At 51.4% G+C, this 24468-nt stretch overlaps 1 protein-coding gene across 2 annotated transcripts in view; it reads right to left on the bottom strand.

Moving 5' to 3' along the window:
• SMOC2 (SPARC related modular calcium binding 2) overlaps nt 1-9953 on the bottom strand; it is a 153931-nt gene extending 143978 nt beyond the window's left edge. For both annotated transcript variants that reach the window (XM_055536202.1, XM_055536203.1), the window contains exon 1: nt 9697-9953. In XM_055536202.1, the coding sequence (XP_055392177.1) occupies nt 9697-9780 (84 nt within the window). In that variant the 5' untranslated portion in view covers nt 9781-9953. The remainder of the gene's footprint in view (nt 1-9696) is intronic.
• Nucleotides 9954-24468: the final 14515 nt, after the last annotated feature.

Below are 24468 nucleotides of genomic sequence, written 5' to 3'. Positions count from 1 at the left end.
CGCCCCCAGAGCCCCAGGAAGCCCCTGGGGCCCAGGGCCGTCCACGAGGGGCCACGCTGAGGCTGGGCTGGGCCTGGGAATGAGCGCCAGGTTCTGAGGGGGTCACAGCCACCAAGGGGCCTCAGACCACAGGCGGGACCCGCCTCCCGACCTCGAAGGTCCATAGAGGACCTCCGGCCACAGAGACTGGCCTTCCTTCATGACATAAGAAAGAACAAGGGAACGAAGCCTCAGAGAAAGGCACAGGTGGGGGGAAAGGGGATGGGGAAGGGGGCCACTTAGGACTTTCTACACCCCCTCAGATCCTTGCATGCAAAGAAATGTCAATGGTTTCTGGCTAGAGGTCAGCGGTAAGAACTCAGCTGGCGGGGGTGGGCCTCACCCACCAGGACCCTCCCCCCACAAAGCTGGGCTGCAGAACCTGCGGGGGGAAAAGGCTTGGTTGGAAGAAAGGCCTCGAAAGCCTGAGGACCAAGTGTCTATTTTCTGCAGTTGATGTTCTTCCGGGTTAAGATCCGTCATAAATGGACATGTGTAAGCACTTCCATTCCCAGAGAACACTGAAATGGGTATCAGCTTAGCCAACAAGTAAGTGAAGCCACTGCTTTAAATAAAACCGGTTTACTAAATGATCAGACTTTGCAGCAGAAAGGAAGTCCCATCTGGCGGGCAGCCAGTCCCGCAGACAGCGCGGGCAGCTCCCCGAGTCCAGCGCCGTCCGCCGGGAGGGGCGGGCTGCTCTCGGGCGCCGCCGTGTGGCCGGCGCGGGCACCTCCGCGTCCACGGCCGGAAGAGGCCCTTGGCCCGGAGCCGCACCTGCGTTTCCTGCGGGTGTAAACGGGTGTCAACAGCCCGAGATGCCAAGTGAGCGGAGAAAAGGATCCGGGACTCCACCTGGGTTTTATCTCCGGGTGAAAAGAAAGATCTCGTTTGGGCAACTCCCTGCAAAAGATACACCTTTGAAGAAGGAAGACCTGAGCCCATCACCAGTGGATCCTGCAGAGCCAGGACTGCGCCGACGTGTACGTTCAGGTCAGAGCCTCTCTCGCTTTCCTCACCCTCGGGCGCCGGCAGACATTTAAATGCATCACCCACGAAAGGAACAGGGCGGCTCGGCGGGGCTGGTGCCAGCCCAGGAAACGGCTCTCTCTGCCTTAAGAGGGAAGCGGGCAGAGTGTCGAGTCTGAACTCACAGCCTGGGTGCTGCGTGCGCTCAGGCCGCGCTAGATCGCACGTGCGCGTGTGGGAGACAACAGGTCTGGGGGCGGGGGCCGGGCTGCCCGGTGAGGAGCGCGCTGTCCGGGCTCACCGCGGGCCCAGCACCCTCCGCCAGTGTCGATTATTCTGTCAGGGGAAGTCACAGGTAGGTGACCTTGGGAATCCTAGTCAGGGTTGGATCCTTCCCAAGTCACTGATCCTCGGGAGGGGAGGGGACTCCCTTGGGGCTCTTTCCTGGTGCAGGGCATGGGTGCAGCAGCTGGAGGAGATGGCCCTGGTCTCACCTCCTGGGAGCCCACCCCTCCGGGTCCCCCCACAGCTCCACTTACAGGACCGTGAGCAGCGCTTAGCAGATTTCCGTGAGCCAGAGGGGAGAGTTCCAACCTGCTCCTGGGGTCAGGATGCAAGCCTAGTTTTAACACCAATGGCATATAAAACACCACTTACAGGTTCTAGAAATTCCAAAAAAAAACAGTGAGGAGGAGAAATTGGCTTAATGGAATCTCAGATTCACAACGTGACTTGGGCAAGTGGGCCAACCACACACCAAAGGCGTGCCCCTCGTCTGAGATCCTGCATCCGGTCCTGAGGGTGTGGACCAACCAGAGCTCAGAACGGAGCTTGGTTCAGAAAGCGGAGGGGAACACGCGGGGCCTTAGATGAGAGGGTGGGAAGGCAGGATCAAGCGGACTCGTGGTGGATGACGTCCAAACGTCCCTCATCCTCAGAGTCCTCCCGACACAGCAAGACAGGCCGGGGCCTGGGAGGAAGGGCCAGGTCAGAAAGACATGGAGGAGGTACAGAGGGCGTCTGGCCTTCCCAGACCTAGTGACCTTCTTTAAATACCTATGTTAGCGGCCCAAGAACAGCAGACGACGTGAACTGTCGGTTCATCAGTAAATGGCAGTTTTAAAGACGATATGATTCCCAGCCTGCATGCAAACCAAGCCTGCCATCCCGTGCACCCAGGCCCAAAGAGGGCCCTCCCCACAACAGAGTCTACTCCACTGTCAGTGGCGTTGATGCAGGCCGCAGAATCTCACAGCATCTCTCTTTGTAACATTTAAGACTTCCCGTGTACCTGTTTATCCAAAACAAAGGCCTCCCTGGCTGAGACATTCCTGGGCAAGGCCCCTTACGTCACGGTCAGTGTGGGCCCACGGAAGAAAGGGGCCCCCCTCCCCTCCGCCACCGACAGGAGCAGATCTAAGGGAGGAGCGGATGGCCCGGCCTCGCGAGCAGAGTCCTGACCGTGGTCCTGACCTGGCTCTGTCTGTCCGTCCCTGACTCAGCTGCTTCACCATGAAGAAGCTAGCGGTCCCCTGAGACCGGTGGAGGAACCATTTCTGTGGCTGATCTCTGGGAGGGAGGCTGAGGCGGGCCTTGGCGTGTGTCTCTGCCGTAGAGAGCTGAGGGCACTTCCCAGAAAGGATGCTGGGGACGCACGCCCGCAGCCCTTACCCCAAAACCGGCCACGGAATCCCCAGATGCCACTCGCTCGGCCGTCTTAACCCTGGAGTCATCTCGAAACTGAAGGACAGTCACTTCTGTCTTTCAAAGGCCGATGTTTTTTAATTAATTTTAAATGTACTATTTTTTTTTAATTCTTGATAACACAAACCCAAGTACTCTGTGGAATCAATTAAGAGACAACGCAAGTGACGCACTGTGTCCTTCCTTTGGGCTCCTGAGCTGCTTTTAAAATGCTAAGCACAGACGGAGTTTATCTTTTTTTTTATTTGTACTCCACATTGAACAGTGATTCTCATCAGTGGGGTGAGTGTGTCTTGCAACTTGCAGTATGTGACTTACAACAAGTCTGTATGTGACTCTAACGTGTAATGTGAGGAGGACACCACAGTGATGTCCAAACAAGGAGGTGGCCCAGGGTGGCTCTGGGACCTTTCTTTGGATTTGTACATTTTTCTCAACATTTTAAGAAAAAGTGTGGTAGAGCAAGCAAAGTGCAGCCCTGTGGATGGAGTTCCCGTGAAGAGAGCTTGACCGGGGCCTGAGCTAGTCTGTTAGTAAGCAGGACAGGTTAACCAGATTCAAGGAGGAGAAGGCAAGTGTATGCCACGTTCTTATGAAGATGAAGACGGGCCCCAGAAGTGCTTGATGAGAAAGGAGCAATGACATGTAGAAACCCCGGCATCAGGGCTCAGCTGTGAGCACACAGCAGAGCGGTGCTTAGAGTCATCACGAGACGGCCAGGCCAGAGGGAGCCAGGGAACCACGAGCTCACCGTCCTCAGATGGAAAAGCGGCCCCCCAAAATTATCACTCTGCCCACTCGGCCATGCACTTCCCATCATTCCTCAGGGTAATGAGAAAAAAGGAACATTTCTTACCCACTTTCCACGCAGGAGTGACAGGCCCCCCCGCCCAGCACTCGGCACTCACATCCGGATCAGACAAAGGCCAGTGAGACCTTCTTCCAAGGCCCCAGGTCCACCTCACGAGCACCCAGCCGTTGCCAGCTCCAGGGGGCCGTGGGCTGGGCCAGGGAGGGTCTGTCTCCCCGGTCCACTGGGGGCTGGGATGGTACAGAGCTGAGCAGGGCAGGCAGAGGCGTGGGAAGTCAGATAGACCCTCAGTCCCAGGAAGGGAATCACGTGTCTGCCACGCACTCATCTCACAGGGAGGATGGACCCGTTTGTTCCTGGAGCCTTGATGACAGCGAACAGAGTCAACAAAGCAACCCCCTCGGGCCAGGTCAACCGATAGACAAGAGCATTTGGGGCCAACCCACTGATGAACGTGTTCTTTCGGCAGTGACGCAACCCAACGAGGCTGAGAACATCCCAAACGAGAGGGGCCGGACAGATTCTGCCGCACGTCCTCGAGAGTTCTGAGCCGGGGACCAAGCACACCACAGATGACTGTTCTCATCTGAAGCCTCCGTGCTTCCCGAGACTTCACCATTATTGGAAAACTCTTTGCCAGCAGCCTCAAATGTCACCACCTGGCTTGCCCCCCACAAAAATAAACATAACAGATCTGCCATGGACGTGCGCTCACCGAGGGGACGGGGCTGCTCACACGACGCAGAGGGCGAGGGGCCTGCCGTCCACAGTGAGCCGGCCACCAGGGCAGAGCGCGGCGGACAGGCCCTGCGGATGCTCTTAGGGGAAAGAGTGTGAGGGGAAGGAACCAGAAACTTCTCGTCCACTCGCAGCTCAAACGGAAGCAGTGACAGTAAAGGTCACAGGAGAAGCAAAGGGATCAACTGTGATTAGGGCAGAGGCGTAAGAGATAGAGAGGAAAGGTGATCGGGGAAAGAGGAAAGGAAGAAGAATGCAGACGCTCACGGTGAAGGAGGAGCACGTTCCCAACCGTATGGACGTTTCGCCTCCCCTTAAATGCCAGCTTCACTGGTTAATATCCCATTTTATGTCGGACATAATAAAAATCTGAATATGATTATAGTGTTATGAGTCATTCTGAAAGGGCCTCCTATTCTAATGAAAGTTTTAATTAAACTTGGCCAGGTAGTACAAGTTTCCATTTATAATGTATTGTTTCTCGATGCTGACTGTATAGATGAAAGTCACCATTTTACTGAGTTCTATTTATTTCTGTTTTATTACAAATCTCTGCTCTTTGGTTTTCAGCCTGAGATTACAAAACCGCATAAAATGCCTATTATTATCACTTCTAGAATAACCTCTTCTTAGCCCACATGGAATTAGGATTGCGCTTTCTGAACCCTTTCCTTCCTTGGGCTTCAGTTATTAATAAATACTCAATATATTAAGTGTTATTCAAACTCTCGAGATGTACAGACATTAAGAATAGGGTCTTGTCCCATTGGCTTCCCTGGTGGCTCAGATGGTAAAGAATCTGCCTGCAATGCAAGAGACATGGATTCCATCCCTGGGTCGGGAAGATCCCCTGGAGAAGGAAATGGCAACCAGTTTCAGTACTCTTGCCTGGAGAATCCCATGGGCAGAGGAGCCTGGCGGGCTGCAGTCCAGGGGTCACAAAGGGTCAGACACAACTTAGCAGCTGAACAGCAAGAGTGTGTCCCATTACCAACGCCATCGACTGCTGCTGCTGCTGCTGCTGCTAAGTCGCTTCAGTCGTGTCCGACTCCGTGCGACCCCACAGACGGCAGCCCACCAGGCTCCCCCGTCCCTGGGATTCTCCAGGCAAGAACACTGGAGTGGGTTGCCATTTCCTTCTCCAACGCCATCGATTAGGGAAACATAAATGAACTCAGAAAACTATGACTGAATTTTTCTTCTCTAATGCGAGAATCCACCTGGAAGTTCATCACTCTACATCTATGGCTTGTAAATGTGTAAACAGTTTATCTTTTAATTAAAAATATATAAAATGTTACCCTTGCCCTCTATTCCAATGTTACATTGCCAATCTTAATAACAGCCTCATTCCAAAATCCTAGGCTCTCAGGAAGGCTTATTTTGATATAGAATTACTTAGAAATCTGTTCTGCTCTGAACCGTCGCAACCTATGTTGGTTACATCAGTGCCCATTTACTGCACAATCTTGTTATAGCCTGAAGTTGCTTATAGTTTTATTTATGGTGTTGATTTCAAATCAGAATTAAAGCGACTCCTCCAGATGTTTGGGTTTTCAGTCGCCATGTAAATGGGCTTCTAGGTTGGAAAATTTTGATGATGTTTAGTTTCCTTTTCCTTAACCACCTCCGTGGTCCCTCTTCTGCTGATGAATGAAACGCAGCTCTCCCAGAGCAGCAAATGTGCTCAGAGCATTTGCAAAGGGAGAAGAAAAAAAAACATAATCGCTGCCCGAGAGCTGAGCAGACAGTGAAACAGTGGGGAGCAGGACTGTCCACGATCGCCCTGGAGCAGAGGGGGACTTCTGACCCCACGTCTCCGCACCATCAACGGTAGACCCGTTTGTGCCCACCATGGCATATTCTTGTGTGGTTACCATTGCTCAGTCCCCTGGTGGTGTTCAACTCTGCGACGCCATGAACGGTAGCCCACCAGGCTCCTCTGTCCTTTGAAGCTCCCGCCCCGACAGACAGCTCCTCACCATGTGCTGGAGACCCCGCCAGGGGAGGGGGGAGGCCCAGCTGGACCGGCCTTGAAGGTGACCCAGCAGACCGGCAGGGAAGTCCGCACCCCGGCCCCCGCCCCCGCCCAGGGAAGCCTCTGGAACAGAGCAGTGTGGAGGGCCCCAGCAGGGCCTCTCGAATGAGGGTAAAGCAGAGCCTTGACGGTCAGGCTGCTGCGAAGTCAAGGAGAAAACACACACCAAGTGCCCCCGGAGCAAAGAAAGCTTGGCCCGTGGGCAGCACCCAGGGGCGCATCCTCCAGGTGGCCAGAAGCCACACGAGAAGCGAGGCCACTGGCGTCTGCCTTCTCAGTGGGGGCAGAAGTCCCGCAGGCAGCTCCTCCCAAAAGCTCTGAGCAAGGGGTCACCGGGGGCACGGCGCCCCCTGGGGTCGCCGGGGGTACGGTGCCCCCTGCCCCTGAAGGAAACACCCAGGTCCGGGTTTGCGGCCTTCTGGCAAAGTCAGCACCGCTGTGCCCGCAACAGAGCAGAACTGCCGTCATCTGGACCACGTGTGAGCAGGCGACCAACACTGGAAGGCGCTCCCTAGGCTCGGGCATGAGCAGGATGGAAACCGGACCGGATCTGGCCCTCAAAGAAGGAAGGGACAGGTGAGGATCCCAGCAGGAGTCAGAGACACCTCTCGCCCCCGCCTGTCAACGGGAAAAGCACGCAGTTCGTGGAGGACCAGGCAGTTATGCAAATCCTCAGAGTCACAGGAATACACACCAAGGTGCCATTTCTAAACAATGACTTTAACGGGAAAAAAAAGGTAATTATTGAGCAAAGCAGATTCTCTTTGTCTTGAACACCAATTAGCAGAGGTGGTCAAACCCACCGACACTCAGTGGAGACACGTCCCCCAATGAAGACCGTCCCCCAATGAAGACCGTCCAGTGCGGGGAGCGGGGGGACAAAGGCATCACCCAGGGACACCGGTGAAAAGCTTCTGACCCCCAAGAGGCAGGCACGCCGTCTGTTTCCACCTAAGGAGACAGGGTGGCGCAGAGCGGGCAGCCAGGCCGGTTTTCTCGCTTGCTGGTCCAGGCTGGCACCCCCACCTCAACAAACCTCGTGCTCCCCTAGAGTGGCGTGCTGTGCTCCACACCCCACGGACAAAACCACCATGAGGCCAGTGTCCCCACTCCTGAGGGGCACAGCCGCCTGTGGAAACCACAGCGTCAGGACCAGTGGCACGGCTGCCATCAGAAATAGGGTGAGTTACAAAACAGGTGTGTACTGCGTGCAGCCACAAAAAGCCTCACGTTTAATCCTGGCAATGAGCTAAACAGAGGCATTGCTTGATCACACTTTACAGCAAGAACACTGGTGATTAAGACAGCTAAGTAATGCTCCTAGGACCACACATCCAGAAGACGCCCAGTGATCACTCCCCAGCTCCCAGGGACTGGCGCTGTCTCTCTGGTTTATTAAAGACCAGATGTAAACCCTACAGAGAGAAAGCCATCCCGCTGGAAACAAGCGATCACCGCCCCCCAACTAGAAATCGGTCTGAAAAGAGGTGGGCACCCCAGAAAAATCCAGCACCTCCAACGTGCCCTCACGGACCATCAGCCAGCTGCTCGATGTGCTTCATGAGGGGTGGGGTGGGGCGGGGCGGGGAGCTTGCCAAGATATGTCAGGGCTTTAAGCTTTTCTCCTGGAGGCTGAAGCCACATAGCATTTTACTTGCAAAAATAGTTTTAAGGCAAAAAGTTTCCCCGGGAAGTGCAACCAAAGGGGGCTGGTACCTGCACTGAAGCATCATCAGCTTCCGCACGGGATCCGACATGGCTGGTGTCACCAACACCCAGGAAATCCTGAGAGCAGCCCCAGGGAGGCCAAGGACAAGGGCAACCTTAAAGCGAATGCTTAGCTTGTAAGAGTGGGGGACGGAAAAGAGAAGAAAACCCACAGGGAGTCCAGCAGTTCCAATAACGAACACCCTATCCTGCTTTTCTACCCAGAGACCGACAGATCCAGGAGAGCCCCTGAGGCGCCATTTGCTTTGGGCACCTTCAGAACAGCTGTGACCGCTGAGACAGCCTGCTGCGAAAGAAGCGCCGGGTCTCAGCCTGAGGCTTGGTCTCCATTTCTCTGGGGCCTCGGATGCCCTGCCTGGGCAGCTGTTTACACAAGCGCGGGTCTAAGCCCATCATGTGTGTACAGATGGGTAGAGGAAGGGACACACACAGCAAGTCTTGCTCCCCCGCCCCTCTGCGGAGATGAAAACCCCACACTGCCGCTGAGCCTGTGGGAACCTCCTCACGATCGTGTAGGCAGTTTCTAATCTACACGTCATTTGTGAGACGCAAGGCAGGGACCAGGGCCGCCCCAGAAGAATTTTAGGTATGAACCGTGAACTCACTAACTCCTTCCCCCTGGTACTGCTCGAACAGTAAAAAAAAAAAAAAAAAAAAAAAAAAGGCTCCCGGCCGGCTTGAGCTTTGCTGAAAAGCAGACCCGACCACAGCCCAGCTCACCCGTTGGTATTTTCGATACAATAAACGCCTTCAGGACGGGTCCCGGGCACTTAGAAGCATCTCTCCACCAGAGGTGTTCTCTCTCCCTGCGTGTTTTCTCAAGCACTTGTTCAAAAACACATTTAAGTGGGATGTTTTCGTTTCTGCAGATTGCATTAATTATGGGTTTGCAAACACTGCAAGCCCACGAGGTCTGCCCGAGCCGGGGGCTGGGACACCCGGGCCGGGCCGGCGGCCGGCGGCTTGGCTCGGTCCCTGCGCGGCGCTCCGAGCTTGGCACCGCGCAACGGTGGCCGGGCCTCGCCGAGAAGTCGCCGCTAAGAAAGCAAACCCGGCCGCGGTCAGCGCGGTGACCCTGGCGCTCGGCGCACCCTGCCCCGGGGGCCCAGGGCCGGGGAGCGCAGGACGCGAAGTCCCCGGGGCCCTCCAATGTCTGCCCGCTTGGACGAGGGGAAGCAATCTTCATGTGTCACGGCATCTGCTGCCTCTAAGCTCACGTCCCCCGGGAGGGTCGGGCCCAACCTGCGGGGCCCAGGAGCCGGGCCCCCTCGCCCGCCCGCACCGCAAGAGCCGCGGGGTCCGCACCACGCGCCCAGGGCCGAGCCCGGGACGCACCGAGCCCGATGGGCGCCGAGGCCCCGGCAGAGCCGCCCTCGGACAGTCCACCGGGCGGCGCCCTGGCTCCCGGACCTGGTCTTCGGCGCGCGACCCTGGCCCTCGCGGGGGGCGGCGAGGGGCCCGCGGAGCACCCCTTGCCGGTCCACCCGCGTCGCGGGGACCCCAGAAGCCGCGCGCGCCCCGCGGGCCGCCCAGGCCCCACCTGCTCGGGCCACGCGGGCGGGAGGGTCACCTGCTCGCGGCGCCTGAGCGCGGCGGCCGGAGGGGCCCGCGGGGACGCGGCCGGCCCCGGGCAGGAGGCGGCGCGCCCCGGCGCCGCGGGCCCACTCACCGTGAGCGCCGAGAACTTCTGCGCGGGCGCCGGCGGGAGCAGCGCCGCGAGCAGCGGCAGCCAGCAGAGCCGCGGCAGCAGCATGATGACCGGGCGCGGGCCGGCGCTCTCCGGCCCCGAGCGGGGCGCGCGGGCGGCACTCGGGCGGCGGCCGCGGAACCGGCGGAGGGGCTGCTTGAGTCCTCGTCCCCAGCGCTCCGGGCGGCCCGGACTCGACCCGCTGGCCCCGGCGGTCCTCCGCGTCCTGCGGCGGCCCCGGCTCCTGTCAAATAACTCCCGAGCTTCCCGGATCCTCCTCCGCCCGCCCTCCCCGCCCTCCCGTCCCCTCCCCCGGCCCCACCTCCAGCGCGGCCGCTGCGCCCCGCTCGCTCAGCTCCGACGCCCGCTCCTCCGAGCGGCCGCCGCGGGCGCGGGTCTGAGGGAGCTGGAAGTGGAGGGGGCCCCCAGGGCTGTGCTGCAGCCTGTGTGGGTGCTGCGTGTGCGCGCCTCCTTCCCTGCACACGCGGGGCCATGTGCACACACGCACACAGATGCACACAGGCGTACACGCTCTCGCGCGCGCGCGCGCAAGCCCTGGGACAGCAAGATACACCTCGCCCTCCCATCCCAGGGCGCTGATCCGGTCCTCGCAAGACCGGTCCTCCTGTCCGATTCACCCCCCAGAGCTAACTCGAAGCCTAGGTCAGTCCCCAGTCACCCTTGGGGCCCTGGACCTCTGGGCTCTAACGCCACCTCGTCCAGCCCAGAATTCGCCTCTCAACTTTGCGGGTGGATTAGCTGGCTCTCTAGTAAGGGCAGCTGTGAGCAGGGCACCCAGCGCCGTCCAGAAGGTTAAAGGAGGGTGGCATCTTTGCTCACCTCCGGCTCCGGGATCTTGGGGGACCTAGAGATCTAGAGCCTGACTTGCAGGAAACCGGGACCTGGGGCAAGTGTGGCTGGCGGGAATGTGGCTGCTCTTAAACCTTTTCAGGCGTTGATGAAGCCAGCATAGGGGGTGTAGAGGGTCCAGACTCCTTGGTGGAGACTGATGGGAAACCAGGAGAATTTTGCATGCCCAGACTCTGGACAGTACCCATCGCAGACAACATTGCAGAAATAGTTTCTCCTTGGCTTACAACTCGACAGGAGAAAGCCCTGATTCTAGCTCACACAGAAAACCAAGGGAGTGAAGATTCTGGAGAACAATGCTTCGATTGACTTGTTGGAGCACCGAGAAAAAGGAGAAAACAGAAAATCCAAATCTGACTTTTAATCCCATGTTTAATCCGAAGCTTAGGCAGTGCGTCGGGGGCTGTATCAGCAGGCTCCGGGCCTGACCACTGAGACAAAGCCTGGGCTGTCCCAACCACGGGGTCCCAAGCCCAGGTGTTTTCCGGATGAAAGGGGCAGATGCAGGCCCATGGAAAGATGGGGAGGAAATGTGTGTCTTCTCGAAAGAGGGCTGCTCTGTGAATTCTCATTCAAATTCCAGAGCCCAGAAAATCTATTAAGTATTATACTTAAACACATTCCTTCTGGCTTGAGGGCTCAGAAAGAAACTATAATAAAACCGGGACTGTTCTTGGGTCCAAGAAACAGGTGAGCAGAGCAGCTGCACATGGTTAAGTAACTAAGGAATGCTATTAGGAAACGTCCATAAAAGTCGAGGGAAAATACAAAGTAAATACTGCATACTGCTGATTCTAAGATCACCCAGAGAGGAAAATTTGCATCCAAAACTGACGTGAATCCTTCAGCATTCGCTGCCAAAAATGTTGCTTTTACTTCCTGCTTTATTGAGAGGACTGCAAGCTGATAACTTACATATTTACTTGTTGTTGTGCACTTTTCTGTAGAAGTCAAAAGATGGAAAACACGCTCATTCATTCACCCTGACAACGTCAAGAGGAAGAACAAAAGCAGAAGGCGAGTGGCTTAGCCGGACCGTGCAAGCAGCAGAGGCGGGACCAGACCCCTGACGCCCAAACCTGCCCTCTGCCTCTTCTCCTGCACCTCCTCTGAGGCCCAGAGAAGCAGGGCGGGAGTGGGGGGAGCCACAAAGCCCCCCGCCCCGGCTTGCAAGCCTTGTGATCAAGAATCTCGGCGTCTCCCTCACGTATCAACCACAGACTACTCAGGGAGTCCACACAGAGAAATGAAACGTGTTGTCCAGGACTGTCCGATGAGACCCAGCCTCTGACACCTGCAGGGCTCACAGCGCCCTGAATGCCAGCTCCGAGCTCCTAAGAGAAGCTGGCAGCAGGGGTGGGAGACAGTCAGTTTCCATTTTTGCGGAGAAAAACAATACATTTATTAACAACACTGGGGAATTGTTATGTCTGTCTGTCATTCTTGCGTCTCTGAGAAAGTTATTCCTGGCGTGGAGGCCAGATGGGCGCCGCGTTAGAAAGAACACAGTCACTTAGTCAGGAATTAAGACAGGAAACGACCAGTTCAGTGCGTTCCAAACAGCTCCTATAGGACAGACAAGCCCAGTGAGGAAGTTCCCTTCTCTTGGAAATGTGGGGTTTTTTTTAATTAGTAAGTGGATAAGGGCCCATTCTAAATTGTGGATTATGTATCTGGAATTTAACTTTTTTTGTCACTGAAGAATATGAAAGAGAAACTAATGACCCGCTATTCTAGCCATCCTCAAATCTACTTTCCCCTTAGGCCACCAGCAAAATGTCCGATAAGGCATCCTGGCTTACCTTTTAATTTCTTTCACTATGCTAAAACTGCCAAAGGACTTTTTTCTTGTTGTAGGCATGATATAATTTGTTGTTGTTCAGTCACTAAGTCACGTCCGACTCTGCAACCCTGAACTGCAGCATACCAGGCTTCCATGTCCTTGCCTGTCTCCCTGATTTTGTTCAAACTCACATCCACTGAGTCAGTGATGCCATCCAACCATCTCATCCTCTGTCATCCCCTTCTTTTTTTGCCCTCAATCTTTCCCAGCAGTAGGCGTGATATAATTTAATTATTACTTCTGACTAATTTGTATTTGGCCAGAAACTTCTTGTCAGCTCATTTTCCCACCTCAATAGGCAAAGCATAAGCTCTTTAACCAAGTGTCCCTGTGAATTCTGTGTCTCCCAAATCTTACCTGGGGGTTGTCATCCCAAGGGTGGCCCATGGGTGTGAGCAAGCCCTGGCCAGCGTGGGTGCCCTGGACATCGTGCCCACTTCACCAATCACCATCAGTCACTTATTAATATCTTCTCCCAGTTCCTACTTGACTCTGGCAGGAAGACTCTTTGAGGCTCACTCGCTCTGCCCAGGTGGATTCTGCATAACCGCCCCCTCTTGTGTCTCTGTTCTGTCAACCCTCAGACTCACTCCAGAGTTTACCCCCAGACCAGAGGGTTGGCGTTTCTGGGAGTTTCTGACTCTCTGGTCTCTGCTTGGCCTCTTAGCCTGAAGGACCTGTGTCTTCCCTTAACTTTGTTCCCTTCAGCCCAGGAATGACCCTCACATCAGTCCCGGGCTTTTAGCCCAAGTGCCCAACTCCAAAAACCTGAGCGCAAGGAGGAGTCACAGGGCCCAGTTAGGCAGCACCGGGCCAGCTGGCCTTTGCCACGACCATTAGACTCAGTCAGCGGGACAGGTTCCGTTAAAGCACAGACTGCGTGGACCCTGGTCTGTCTCAAGGCTCTCGTCCCTGTTGGTAGACATTTAAGTAACAGATAACCTGAGTGTGTCTTTGTTCTCAATAAAATCCCATGGACTGATTCTTCTGCCATCTCACAATGCCTTATGATACGGATTAGGACAACGCTTTCAAGGCGCTTTATGGACATTTTTAATAGATTGGAATTTGCTAGGTGTTTGATACAAGTCATCTAATTAACTCAGCGGAAACTCTGCAAAGCTCATATTTCACAGATGACAGACAATATGGCCGAGATCCCTGGACAGGCCCGGGTTTACAGGAGCAGCGAGTGGGGGAGCAGGACCCAACCCAGCTCTGACCCGACAGTCCGCTTTTCCCCCTCACCGTCCACAGCCTTGCGCTGCTTGGCGTGTTGCCTCAGATCCACCACCAAACGAGCTATGAAAGCACTTCGCGGTTGTTTTGGATTCATTGGTGATGCTTCAACACTGCAGCACTTTCCAAGGCAAGGTTTAACATTTTCAAAGAAAGTTCTGTTTCACAAAGCCAAATACAAACTTGCTACTTTTATGGTGTGAACGTTCCCTCTAAAGGTGACAGGAGACGACTGCATCGTTCTGAAAGCATGTATTTCTGTTGCCAGAGACAAACCCAGGCTAAGGAGCCAACCTCCCGTCAGGTCACACACGTCGCAGCTGCCGGGAGGCGGCGTAGGCGTCTTGAAACAGGTTTGCATCCACAACACTCAGAAGCTGTTTCTGCCTTTCTGTTCATGAAGCCACATTTACTAGTATATGAAACTTATAGAAGATAACAGTTACAGAGCTAAAACAGTAATAATTTTAAAAGCCCATCTCACCCAAAACTAATGATGGCAGGAGGTGTGAAAGAGGAGAGAGGTAGAGCCAACTATTAATTAACACACAGCAGCCAAACTCTTCTGAACTCAGATGACCTAAACCACCTCTGGATTCTCCCTCCTCATTAACCACAATGTAGGCATCTTCCCCTCCTTTCTTTATGTGAGACCTGCCTTTAGAGGGGAGGAAAGGGTTTTAAACAGAAATACGACTTGCCAGGAATACTCCGAGACTGGTGGACCACACAGATGTGAGCTACACTGGCAGAGAGCAGTGTAAGAAGATCCTCCAATAAAAACCTTTCAATCACCTTCAGCGGCCACTCCCCCTTCCCTCGCCTAGTGCAAATGCCAGGATGGCATTCCATTAAAACACTCCTCTGCCCCCCATTCCTGGTGATCTAAGCTGAATATTAAAATGCAGCCACACAAAGTTAGGAGAAGGAAGGAAATAACAAAGGCAGAGTAGAAATCAATGAAATAGAGACTAAAAGACCATCTAAGAGGTCGATGGAATTGAGAGCGGTTTCTTTGAAAAGATAGACTAAACTGACAAACCTTTATCTAGACCCACCAAGAGAAAAAGAGAGAGGACGCAAACAAATCAGAAATTAAAAAAAAGTTACAACCGATACCATAGAAATGCAAGGGGACATAAGAGATTCCTGTGACCGATTACACGCCAAGTTGGACAGCCTCAGAGAAATGGGTAAATCCCTACGAACATACAAGCTACAAAAGCTGAATCATTAAGAAACAGAAAATCTTATTAGCAAGGAAATTAAAGCAGTAATCAAAAGCTTTCCAACAAACAAAGGTCTGGGACCAGCTTGCTCCTTTGGTGAATTCTATCAAAAGTTCCAAGAATTAATTAATTCCCATCAAACTCTTCCAAAAAATAGAACGGGGGGAACACCTCCAAACTCATTTTCCCAGGCAAGCATCATTCTGATATGAAATCAGAAAAGGATGCCACCTGGAAAGAAAATTACAGGCCAGCGTCCCTGATGAATATATCAAATAGATGTAAAAATTCAAAAGAGAATGTTAGCAAACCTCAGTTCAGTTCAGTCGCTCAGTCGTGTCCGACTCTTTGTGACCCCATGAATCGCAGCATGCCAGGCCTCTCTGTCCATCACCAACTCCCGGAGTTCACTCAAACTCATGTCCATCGAGTCGGTGATGCCATCCAGCCATCTCATCCTCTGTCATCCCCTTCTCCTCCTGCCCCCAATCCCTCCCAGCATCAGGGTCTTTTCCAATGAGTCAACTCTTCGCATGAGGTGGCCAAAGAACTGGAGTTTCAGCTTTAGCATCAGTCCTTCCAAAGAACATAATTCAACAATACATTAAAAGGATCACACGGCATGATCAAATGGGATTTATGCCAGGGATGCAAGGATGGTTCAACATCCATAAATCTATCAACACGATATGCCATTTTAACAAGATGAAAATATAAAATTTATATGATCATCTCAATAGATGTAGAAAATGCCTTTCCACTTATGATAAAAACTGTCAACAAAGTGGTTATTGAGGGATCGTGCCTCACCATAATAAGGGTCATGCATGACAAGCCCACAGATAACACACCCAATGGTGAAAAGCTGAATGCCTTTCCTCTAAGATCAGGAACAAGACAAGGATATACACTCTCACCACTTTTACCCAACACGGTGCTGGAAGTCTTGCCCACAGCGATTAGGCAAGAAAAAGACAAGTGACCCAAACTGGAAAAAGTAAAACTGCTACTATTTGCAGATGTCGTAAGTTGCTCAATCGTGTCCAACTCTTTGCGAACCCAGAGGCTGTAACCTACCAGGCTCCTCCATCCGTGGGGTTTTCCAGGCAAGAATACTGGAGTGGGTTGCCATTTCCTCCTCCAGGAGATCTTCCCAACCCAGGGATTGAACCCGGGTCTCCCGCATTGTAAGCAGACGTTTTACCATCTGAGCCACCCAGGAAGTCATTTGCAGATGACATAGTATTATATATAGAACTAATAAACAAGTTCAGTAAAGTTGCTGAATGCAAAACCAATACACAAAAAACGTCGCATTTCTTTGCAGTAATAACAAACTAACAGAAAGAGAAATTAAGAAAACACTTCCATTACAATTGTATCAAAGACAATAAAGTATCTAGAAGTAAATTTAAGCAGGGACATAAGAGATCTGTATGTTGAAGATAAGACATGAATGAAAGAAAGTGAACACAACCTACTGGAAAGATACTGTAAGCTCAATAGGTTGGAAGAATTAATACTGTTAAAAAGTTCATACATCCAAAGTAATATACAAATTCAACAGAATCCCTATCAAAATTCCAACAGTATTTCCACAGAAATAGAACAACTCTACATTTTGCACAGATCCATAGAAGACCCCAAATAGCCAAAGCAATATTGAGAAGAAAGAACAAAACTAGAGGCATCATACCCCCTTGATTTCAGATAATATTACAAACCTATAGTAATTAAAACCGCACGACATTGCATAATCATAGATCTGACACACGCATAGGTCAATGGGATAGAATAGAGCCCAGAAATAAACCTATGCATATTCGAGTGATTAATTTACAACAAAGGACCTAAGAATATACGATGGGGAAAAGAATGACTCTGGCCCCCTATCTTATAGCATACACAAAAATTAACTCAAAAAGGATTAAAGACTTGAACATAAAACCTGAAACCATAAAAATCCTATAAGAAAACAAAGATTGTAAGCTGGTTGACATCAGTCTTGTTGATGAGATGTTCAGCACAAGAAAATGTGTGTCTTTCGGTTTCATGGGAGATCTCTCCCTCTCTCTCTATCTCTCTCTCTATATATATATAATAAAATATATAATATATACATATATAATACTTTTTATATAAAATATATGTAGTAGTCAAAATTATTTCCATGAAAACACATCATGATTTATTAGGAGAGAATGGAATCTCAACTATTTGGATCGAATCCATTACCCAGAAGGTGGTTCAACGATACCAAAGAAATCTGCTTTAATCAGACAATGCAATTACCATTACAATTTCTTGAGCATCAGCTTCATGTTTAACTAAGGGAGAATCTGTAAGTGCTCGAACTTCTGAAGAGGATAATTTGAGGGCTGGTCAGCATGAAAGTATGGCTGAAACCATTTGGCCAAAATTTATTTTTTGTTTATTATTTAATGTTGGTGATCAGGATCATTAGGGCTTCCCTGGTGGGAAGTCAAGAATCCGCCTGCAATGCAGGAGACACAGGTTCAACCCCTGGGTCGGGAAGATCCCCTGGAGATGGGCATGGCTCCCTACTCCAGTGTTGTTACCTGGAGAATCCCATGGACATCAGCATCATCAGAGGCAGTTTTCAGCCCTTTATTTATTTTTAGAATTATTTTGTCATTTTAAGAATTCGTCATTTTATTTTACAACGTTTCACTGTTTTCCTACACTTCTAATTTTTCCACCTATAACATGTTGAAATATAGAAAACACAGTCAGCGGGAGGCATGCGGTTATTTTTTCTGCCACTGTAACAGGAGAAAATGCTTCCGATGAAGTCACGGCCCAGCACAGTCTGACCAGCAGTTTAGAGTCTGTGCCCAGGAGACAGGCCAAAATGCACAGAACCGGGGCTCCCCGCTGCTGTTGGAGGAGCCGTGATGACGGACAGGGGGCTTGTTCTATATTTAGGGTTATTGCCTTCGTTTGCCCACCAGGGGAAAACAAAAGAGGAGTCAAAACAGCCCAGGTTCACTCAGTGACCGCGGTCGGGACTCCCTGCTCTCTCAGAAATTCCCCCAAAGCAAGGACACCAGAGCTCTGAGGCCAACAGAGCTACAGGGGCGGGGAGAGCAGAGAAGGAGCCGGCGCTGAGGAGACCGCAGAAGCGGGAGGGCGGAGGTGGGAACAACCCTACCCGCAGCAGAGGGAGAGGCCTGGGGACCTGCGTGATGTCTTAAGGGGGCTGGAGCCTGCAGGGGAAGCTCTGGCCCCAGGAGGGGGAGGCAGGGCCTGGCCACAGCAGGGGTGAGGGGCTGGGTCACGCGGCAAGGGCTGGACAACGCCTGCTTCCGCCCCATGGGTCCCCGAGAGCCTGCTTGTCAGCCTGCTTGTCTTCCAGAATCGTCTCCAGGAATATTCTCACCATGGCTCCCCCAGGAAGAGGGCAACAGCAGGGCAGGCCGGCCTCCCCGCACTCGGGACCGTGGCCGCCAGGGTCTCAACCCAGCCCCTGGGAACAGGACCCCTGGGGGTCTGGGGGGCGCTATCCTGGAGAAGCCAAGGCAGAGACCAAGCACATGGGCAGAGGCCTGGATGGGCCTGGCCGAGGCTCAGCCTCCCAGCATCAGTCATGGGGCCCACGCGCCCCAGGAGCCAGAGCTAGACCCTGGGCTTTTTCAGAGCAGCTTCAAATAGGAAAGAATAAATCCATAGGGGTCGCTTGGCCCAGCAAATGGAAAGTGCACTGGAAGGTTGAAAGGCAAAGGTGAAGAGACGAAGTACGCAGGCCTGGAAATGAGAGCACCCGCTGGATCACCCCAGATAGTCTCTGCCGGCACACCGGCCGCCCTGGTGCCTGGGCGCCTGGGTCAGGGCCAGCCCCTCACCCCGCCCGCCCACCGCCCCAGGCTGCTCCTCTGCTCCCTGCCTGCTCCGCCCAGCTCACTGCAGCGAGCTTCCTTCCCACTGGGAGGCTGCCACAGATAGTCTCCGTGTCCCCTCTGGGCACACCGGAGGTTTCTCTGGGGTGGTTATCGAGTTAAAAATGGGACTGAGAGGCAGATACCGTGGTGGATGCTGCTCTGGAACCAACTTTGAAGGATGGAGAGGATTTGTTTTTTATTTTACTTTATGATTTATTGAAGTATAGTTGATTTATAGTATAGTATAGTGCTGCGAGGTTCAGATGTACAGCAAAATGGTTCAGTTATACACACACACACGTATATTATTTTTCAGATTCTTTTCTGTTACAGGTCATTACGACACTGAACGCAGTTCTCTGTGCGGTACAGGAGGTCCTGGTTGTTGTTGTTGTTCAGTCGCTAAGTTGTGCCCGAGTCTTTGCAACCCCATGGAGTGCAGCACGCCAGGCTTCCCTGTCCTTCACTACCTCGCAGAGTGAGAGAGTTGCTCAGACTCACGTCCATGGAGTCGGTGATGCCATCCACCCCTGTCATCCTCTGTCATCCCCTTCTCCTCCTGCCCTCAGTCTTTCCCAGCATCAGGGTCATTTCCCATAAGTCAGCTCTTTGCATGGTGGCCAGAGTATTGGAGCTTCAGCTTCACTATCAGTGCTTGGTGTTTATCTGCTTCATGCACAGCAGTGTGTATACATCAGCCCCTAGCTCCTAAACCAAGGCCTCCCCTCGTGACTCAGGTGGTAAAGAATCCACCCGCAGTGCACGAGATTGGGGTTCAATCCCTGGGTTGGGAAAATCCCCTGGAGAAGGGAAAGGCTACCCACTCCGGTATTCTGGCCTGGAGAATTCCATGGATTGCATACTCCAGGGGTTACAAAGAGTCGGACACGACTGTATTTTTTTTTCAGCTCCTAATTTATCTCCCCCTACCAGGCTAACAGAGTTTTGCCAAAAGAATGCACTGGTCATAGCAAACACCCTCTTCCAACAACACAAGAGAAGACTCTACACATGGACATCACCAGATGGTTAACACTGAAATCAGATTGATTATATTCTTTGCAGCCAAAGATGGAGAAGCTCTATACAGTCAGGAATAACAAGACCAGAATCTGACTGTGGCTCAGATCATGAACTCCTTATTGCCAAATTCAGACTTAAATTGAAGACAGTAGGGAAAACCACTAGACCATTCAGGTATGACCTAAATCAAATCTCTTATGATTATACAGTAGAAGTGAGAAATAGATGTAAGGGACTAGATCTGATAGATAGAGTGCCTGATGAACTATGGAATGAGGTTCGTGACATTGTACAGGAGACAGGGATCAAGACCATCCCCATGGAAAAGAAATGCAAAAAAAAGCAAAATGGCTGTCTGGGAAGGCCTTACAAATAGCTGTGAAAAGAAGAGAAGTGAAAAGCAAAGGAGAAAAGGAAAGATATAAGCATCTGAAGGCAGAGTTCAAAAGAATATCAAGGAGAGATAAGAAAGCCTTCCTCAGCGATCAATGCAAAGAAATAGAGGAAAACAACAGAATGGGAAAGACTAAAGATCTCTTCAAGAAAATTAGAGTTACCAAGGGAACATTTCATGCAAAGACGGGCTCAACAAAGGACAGAAATGGTATGGACCTAATAGAAGCAGAAGATATTAAGAAGAGGTGGCAAGAATACATAGAAGAACTGTACAAAAAAGATCTTCACGACCCAGATAATCACAATGGTGTGATCACTGACCTAGAGCCAGACATCTTGGAATGTGAAGTCAAGTGGGCCTTAGAAAGCATCACTATGAACAAAGCTAGTGGAGGTGATGGAATTGCAGTGGAGCTATTTCAAATCCTGAAAGATGATGCTGTGAAAGTGCTACACACAATATGCCAGCAAATTTGGAAAACTCAGCAGTGGCCACAGGACTGGAAAAGGTCAGTTTTCATTCCAATCCCAAAGGAAGGCAATGCCAAAGAATGCTCAAACTACTGCACAATTGCACTCATCTCACACGCTAGTAAAGCAATGCTCAAAATTCTCCAAGCCAGGCTTCAGCAATACGTGAACCGTGAACTTCCTGATGTTCAAGCTGGTTTTAGAAAAGGCAGAGGAACCAGAGATCAAATTGCCAACATCCATTGGATCATGGAAAAAGCAAGAGAGTTCCAGAAAAATATCTATTTCTGCTTTATTGACTCTGCCAAAGCCTTTGACTGTGTGGATCACAATAAACTGTGGAAAATTCTGAAAGAGATGGGAATACCAGACCACCTGACCTGCCTCTTGAGAAACCTATATGCAGGTCAGGAAGCAACAGTTAGAACTGGACATAGAACAACAGACTGGTTCCAAATAAGAAAAGGAGTACATCAAGGCTGTATATTGTCACCCTGCTTATTTAACTTCTATGCAGAGTATATCATGAGAAACGCTGGACTGGAAGAAACACAAGCTGGAATCAAGATTGCTGGGAGAAATATCAATAACCTCAGATATGCAGATGACAGCACCCTTATGACAGAAAGTGAAGAGGAATTAAAAAGCCTCTTGATGAAAGTGAAAGAGGAGAGTGAAAAAGTTGGCTTAAGGCTCAACATTCAGAAAAAGAAGATCATGGCATCTGGTCCCATCACTTCATGGGAAGTAGATGGGGAAACAGTGGAAACAGTTTCAGACTTTATTTAGGGGGGGGCTCCCAAATCACTGCAGACGGTGACTGCAGCCATGAAATTAAAAGATGCTTACTCCTTGGAAGGAAAGTTATGACCAACCTAGATAGCATATTCAAATGCAGAGACATTACTTTGCCAACAAAGGTCCGTCTAGTCAAGGCTATGGTTTTTCCAGTAGTCATATATGGATGTGAGAGTTGGACTGTGAAGAAAGCTGAGCACCGAAGAATTGATGCTTTTGAACTGTGGTGTTGGAGAAGACTCTTGAGAGTCCCTTGGACTGCAAGGAGATCCAACCAGTCTATTCTGAAGGAGATCACCCCTGGGATTTCTTTGGAAGGAATGATGCTGAAGCTGAAACTCCAGTACTTTGACCACCTCATGCGAAGAATTGACTCATTGGAAAAGACTCTTATGCGGGGAGGGATTGGGGGCAAGAGGAAAAGGGGATGACAGAGGATGAGATGGCTGGATGGCATCACTGACTCGATGGACGTGAGCCTGAGTGAACTCCGGGAGTTGGTGATGGACAGGGAGGCCTGGCGTGCTGCAATTCATGGGGTCACAAAGAGTTGGACACGACTGAGTGACTGAACTGAACCACTGTCCTGTTTTGTAACTAAGTTTGTTCACTGTGTCTGTGAGTCTACTTTCATTTTATAAATTATCTCATTTGTATCAGTTTTTTGATTCCACGTGTAAGTGGTAGAGTGTGATCATTGTCCTTCTCAGTCTGACTGACTTCACTTAGCAGGATAACCTCTAGGTCCATCCGTATCGCTTCAGATGGCATTGTTTCATTCATTTTTGTGGCTGAGTAATATTCCACTGTATATATACACCACATCATCTTTATTCACTCATTTGTCGTTGGACACTTCGGTTGCTTCCATGTCTTGATATTGTGAATAGTGGAGCTATGAACATTGGGGTGCATAAATCTTTTCAAATTAGAGTTTTCGTCTTTTTCAGGTATATGCCCAGGAGTGGGATCATATGGCAGGGTCATATGGCAGCTCTATTTTTAGTTTCTAGATAAGGAAATAGCTCACGGAAGTGTGAGTTGCTCAGGGCTCCATGAGCAGAACAGAGGAGCTCATGAGGTGCTGGTGGCGAATCAGGTTTCATGTGCAAAGTTAGACCCAGTGGTGAGTCTTGTATTTCAGGGGTGGAGGGGAGGGAAATCTGTTTCTTATGCAAGCAGAAAAGAGTCGCTGTGTGAGCAGACCTCCTTCTATTTTGCTCACTGTAAGAAACTTTGCAAACATTGCATTTTTACAAACTGAGCGTTTGGGGCAACTGTGCAGCGAGCAAGTCCACGGGTGACACTTTTCCAGCAAAGTCTGCTGACGCTGCAGACAGTGTCACGTTCTGCATCTCTCACACTATTTCACACATTGTCGCTATTTTCATGTTTGCAATGGTGACCTATGCTCAGCGATGCTCTATGTTCCCACTGGACTTGTTTTGGGGTGCCAGGAACCTCGATTATATGAGTGAACTTAGCTGATGATGTGTGTGTTCTGACTGCTCCACAGACAGCCCCATCCCCTCTCAGCCCCTCTCCTCAGGCCTTCTTGCTCCCTGGGACACCGCAGTATTGAAATTAGGGCAATGAACAGCCCTACAACGGCCTCCACGTGATCAAGTGCAAGGAAGAGTCATCAGCGCAGCAAACTTCACTCTCGTCTTATTGCACAAAATTGCTCCAGACACCCCGCCTTCAGCAACCCCCACTCTGATCAGCCAACAGCCTCAACATCAAGGTGAAAAGATACCAACTCAGTGAAGGCCCAGATGACAGTTGGCATTTTTAGCAATAAACTATTTTTATGTTGAAGTGTGTGCATTATTTTTTGGACACAATGCTTTCACACCCTTAATAGACTACACTCCTGTGTCAACATAACTTTTACACGAACTGGGAAACCAGACAGTGCTTGTGACCTGCCTCATTGTGATAGAGGCTTTAATGCAACGTCAGGAACCAAACCTTCCCTATCTCCGGGGTGTGCCTGTGTTAGATAGGATCCTCCAGGGAAACAGAACATAAATAAATACATACATATATATAGATACATATATACACACACACACAAGGGGAGAGAGAGATCAGCTGATTGATTTGAAGGTGCTGGCTGACTTGGCTGTGGTGTTGGGACATCTGAACTCTGCAGGGAAGACTGGCAGTCAGTGGCCCAGGGTAAGCAGATGCTGCAGCCGTAGCCGGGACTGGAGAATTCTGCCCTCCTTGGGGAACCGCCGTCTTTTCTCTTAGTGTCTTCGACTGCTTAGACACGCCCCCCCCCCATGGAGGGTCACCCGCTTTATTCACAGTGAGATTTAAATGTTAATCTCATCTGAACATGGCTTCACAGCAACACCTAAACAGAAGTTTGCCCAAGCACTGGGCACTGTGGCCCAGCAAGTGGACCCCTAAAATTCACCACCCCAGTCAACACACGTTCTCGAGGTGGGCGTGACGTCGCCAGTGCGGTTGAAGCTCTGGCGCAAAGTGAAAGCGGCTCTTTAGGAAGAGACCTCTGACAGCACACAGTATATCCGCAGCTCCGTAAACGAACGCGATGGAACGGCCGCTGCGTGCTGCTTCGGCACCACAAGAGGTCCTTGCCCGAGGGACCCCCTGCCTCCCAGGACAGCGGAGATGAGAAACTCTGGTCCGCAGCAGTCAGAGTGGACCGTCCACTCCACAAAGGGTCTGCACGCTCCACTTTTCCTCCTGGTGTTTCCTGCCCCTGAACAGGGTCCAGAGGAGGACATGGAATAAAAGGCTCATCCAGGGAGGGCCCCCACAGGCCCCACTGGGGGGCTGGCAAAGAAAGCCTTGACAGATGGCAACGAGGACGGGGGCTCAAGCTCGCTCGTTGTTGACGGCGTCACGGACTCTGCCTCAGTCCTGTATTTATAGCTCACAGGTGGGGTTGGCTGTAGCAGCAGAGAGCAGTCAGTCAAACTGCTAACACGCATTGCTTTGAGTGTGTAAAAGA

Source organism: Bubalus kerabau, chromosome 9 (genome assembly GCF_029407905.1).
Source record: "Bubalus kerabau isolate K-KA32 ecotype Philippines breed swamp buffalo chromosome 9, PCC_UOA_SB_1v2, whole genome shotgun sequence".
Classification (NCBI taxonomy): domain Eukaryota; kingdom Metazoa; phylum Chordata; class Mammalia; order Artiodactyla; family Bovidae; genus Bubalus; species Bubalus kerabau.
The sequence above is the reverse complement of the archived record's forward strand: the minus strand, read 5'-3'. Positions and strand labels throughout refer to the sequence as shown.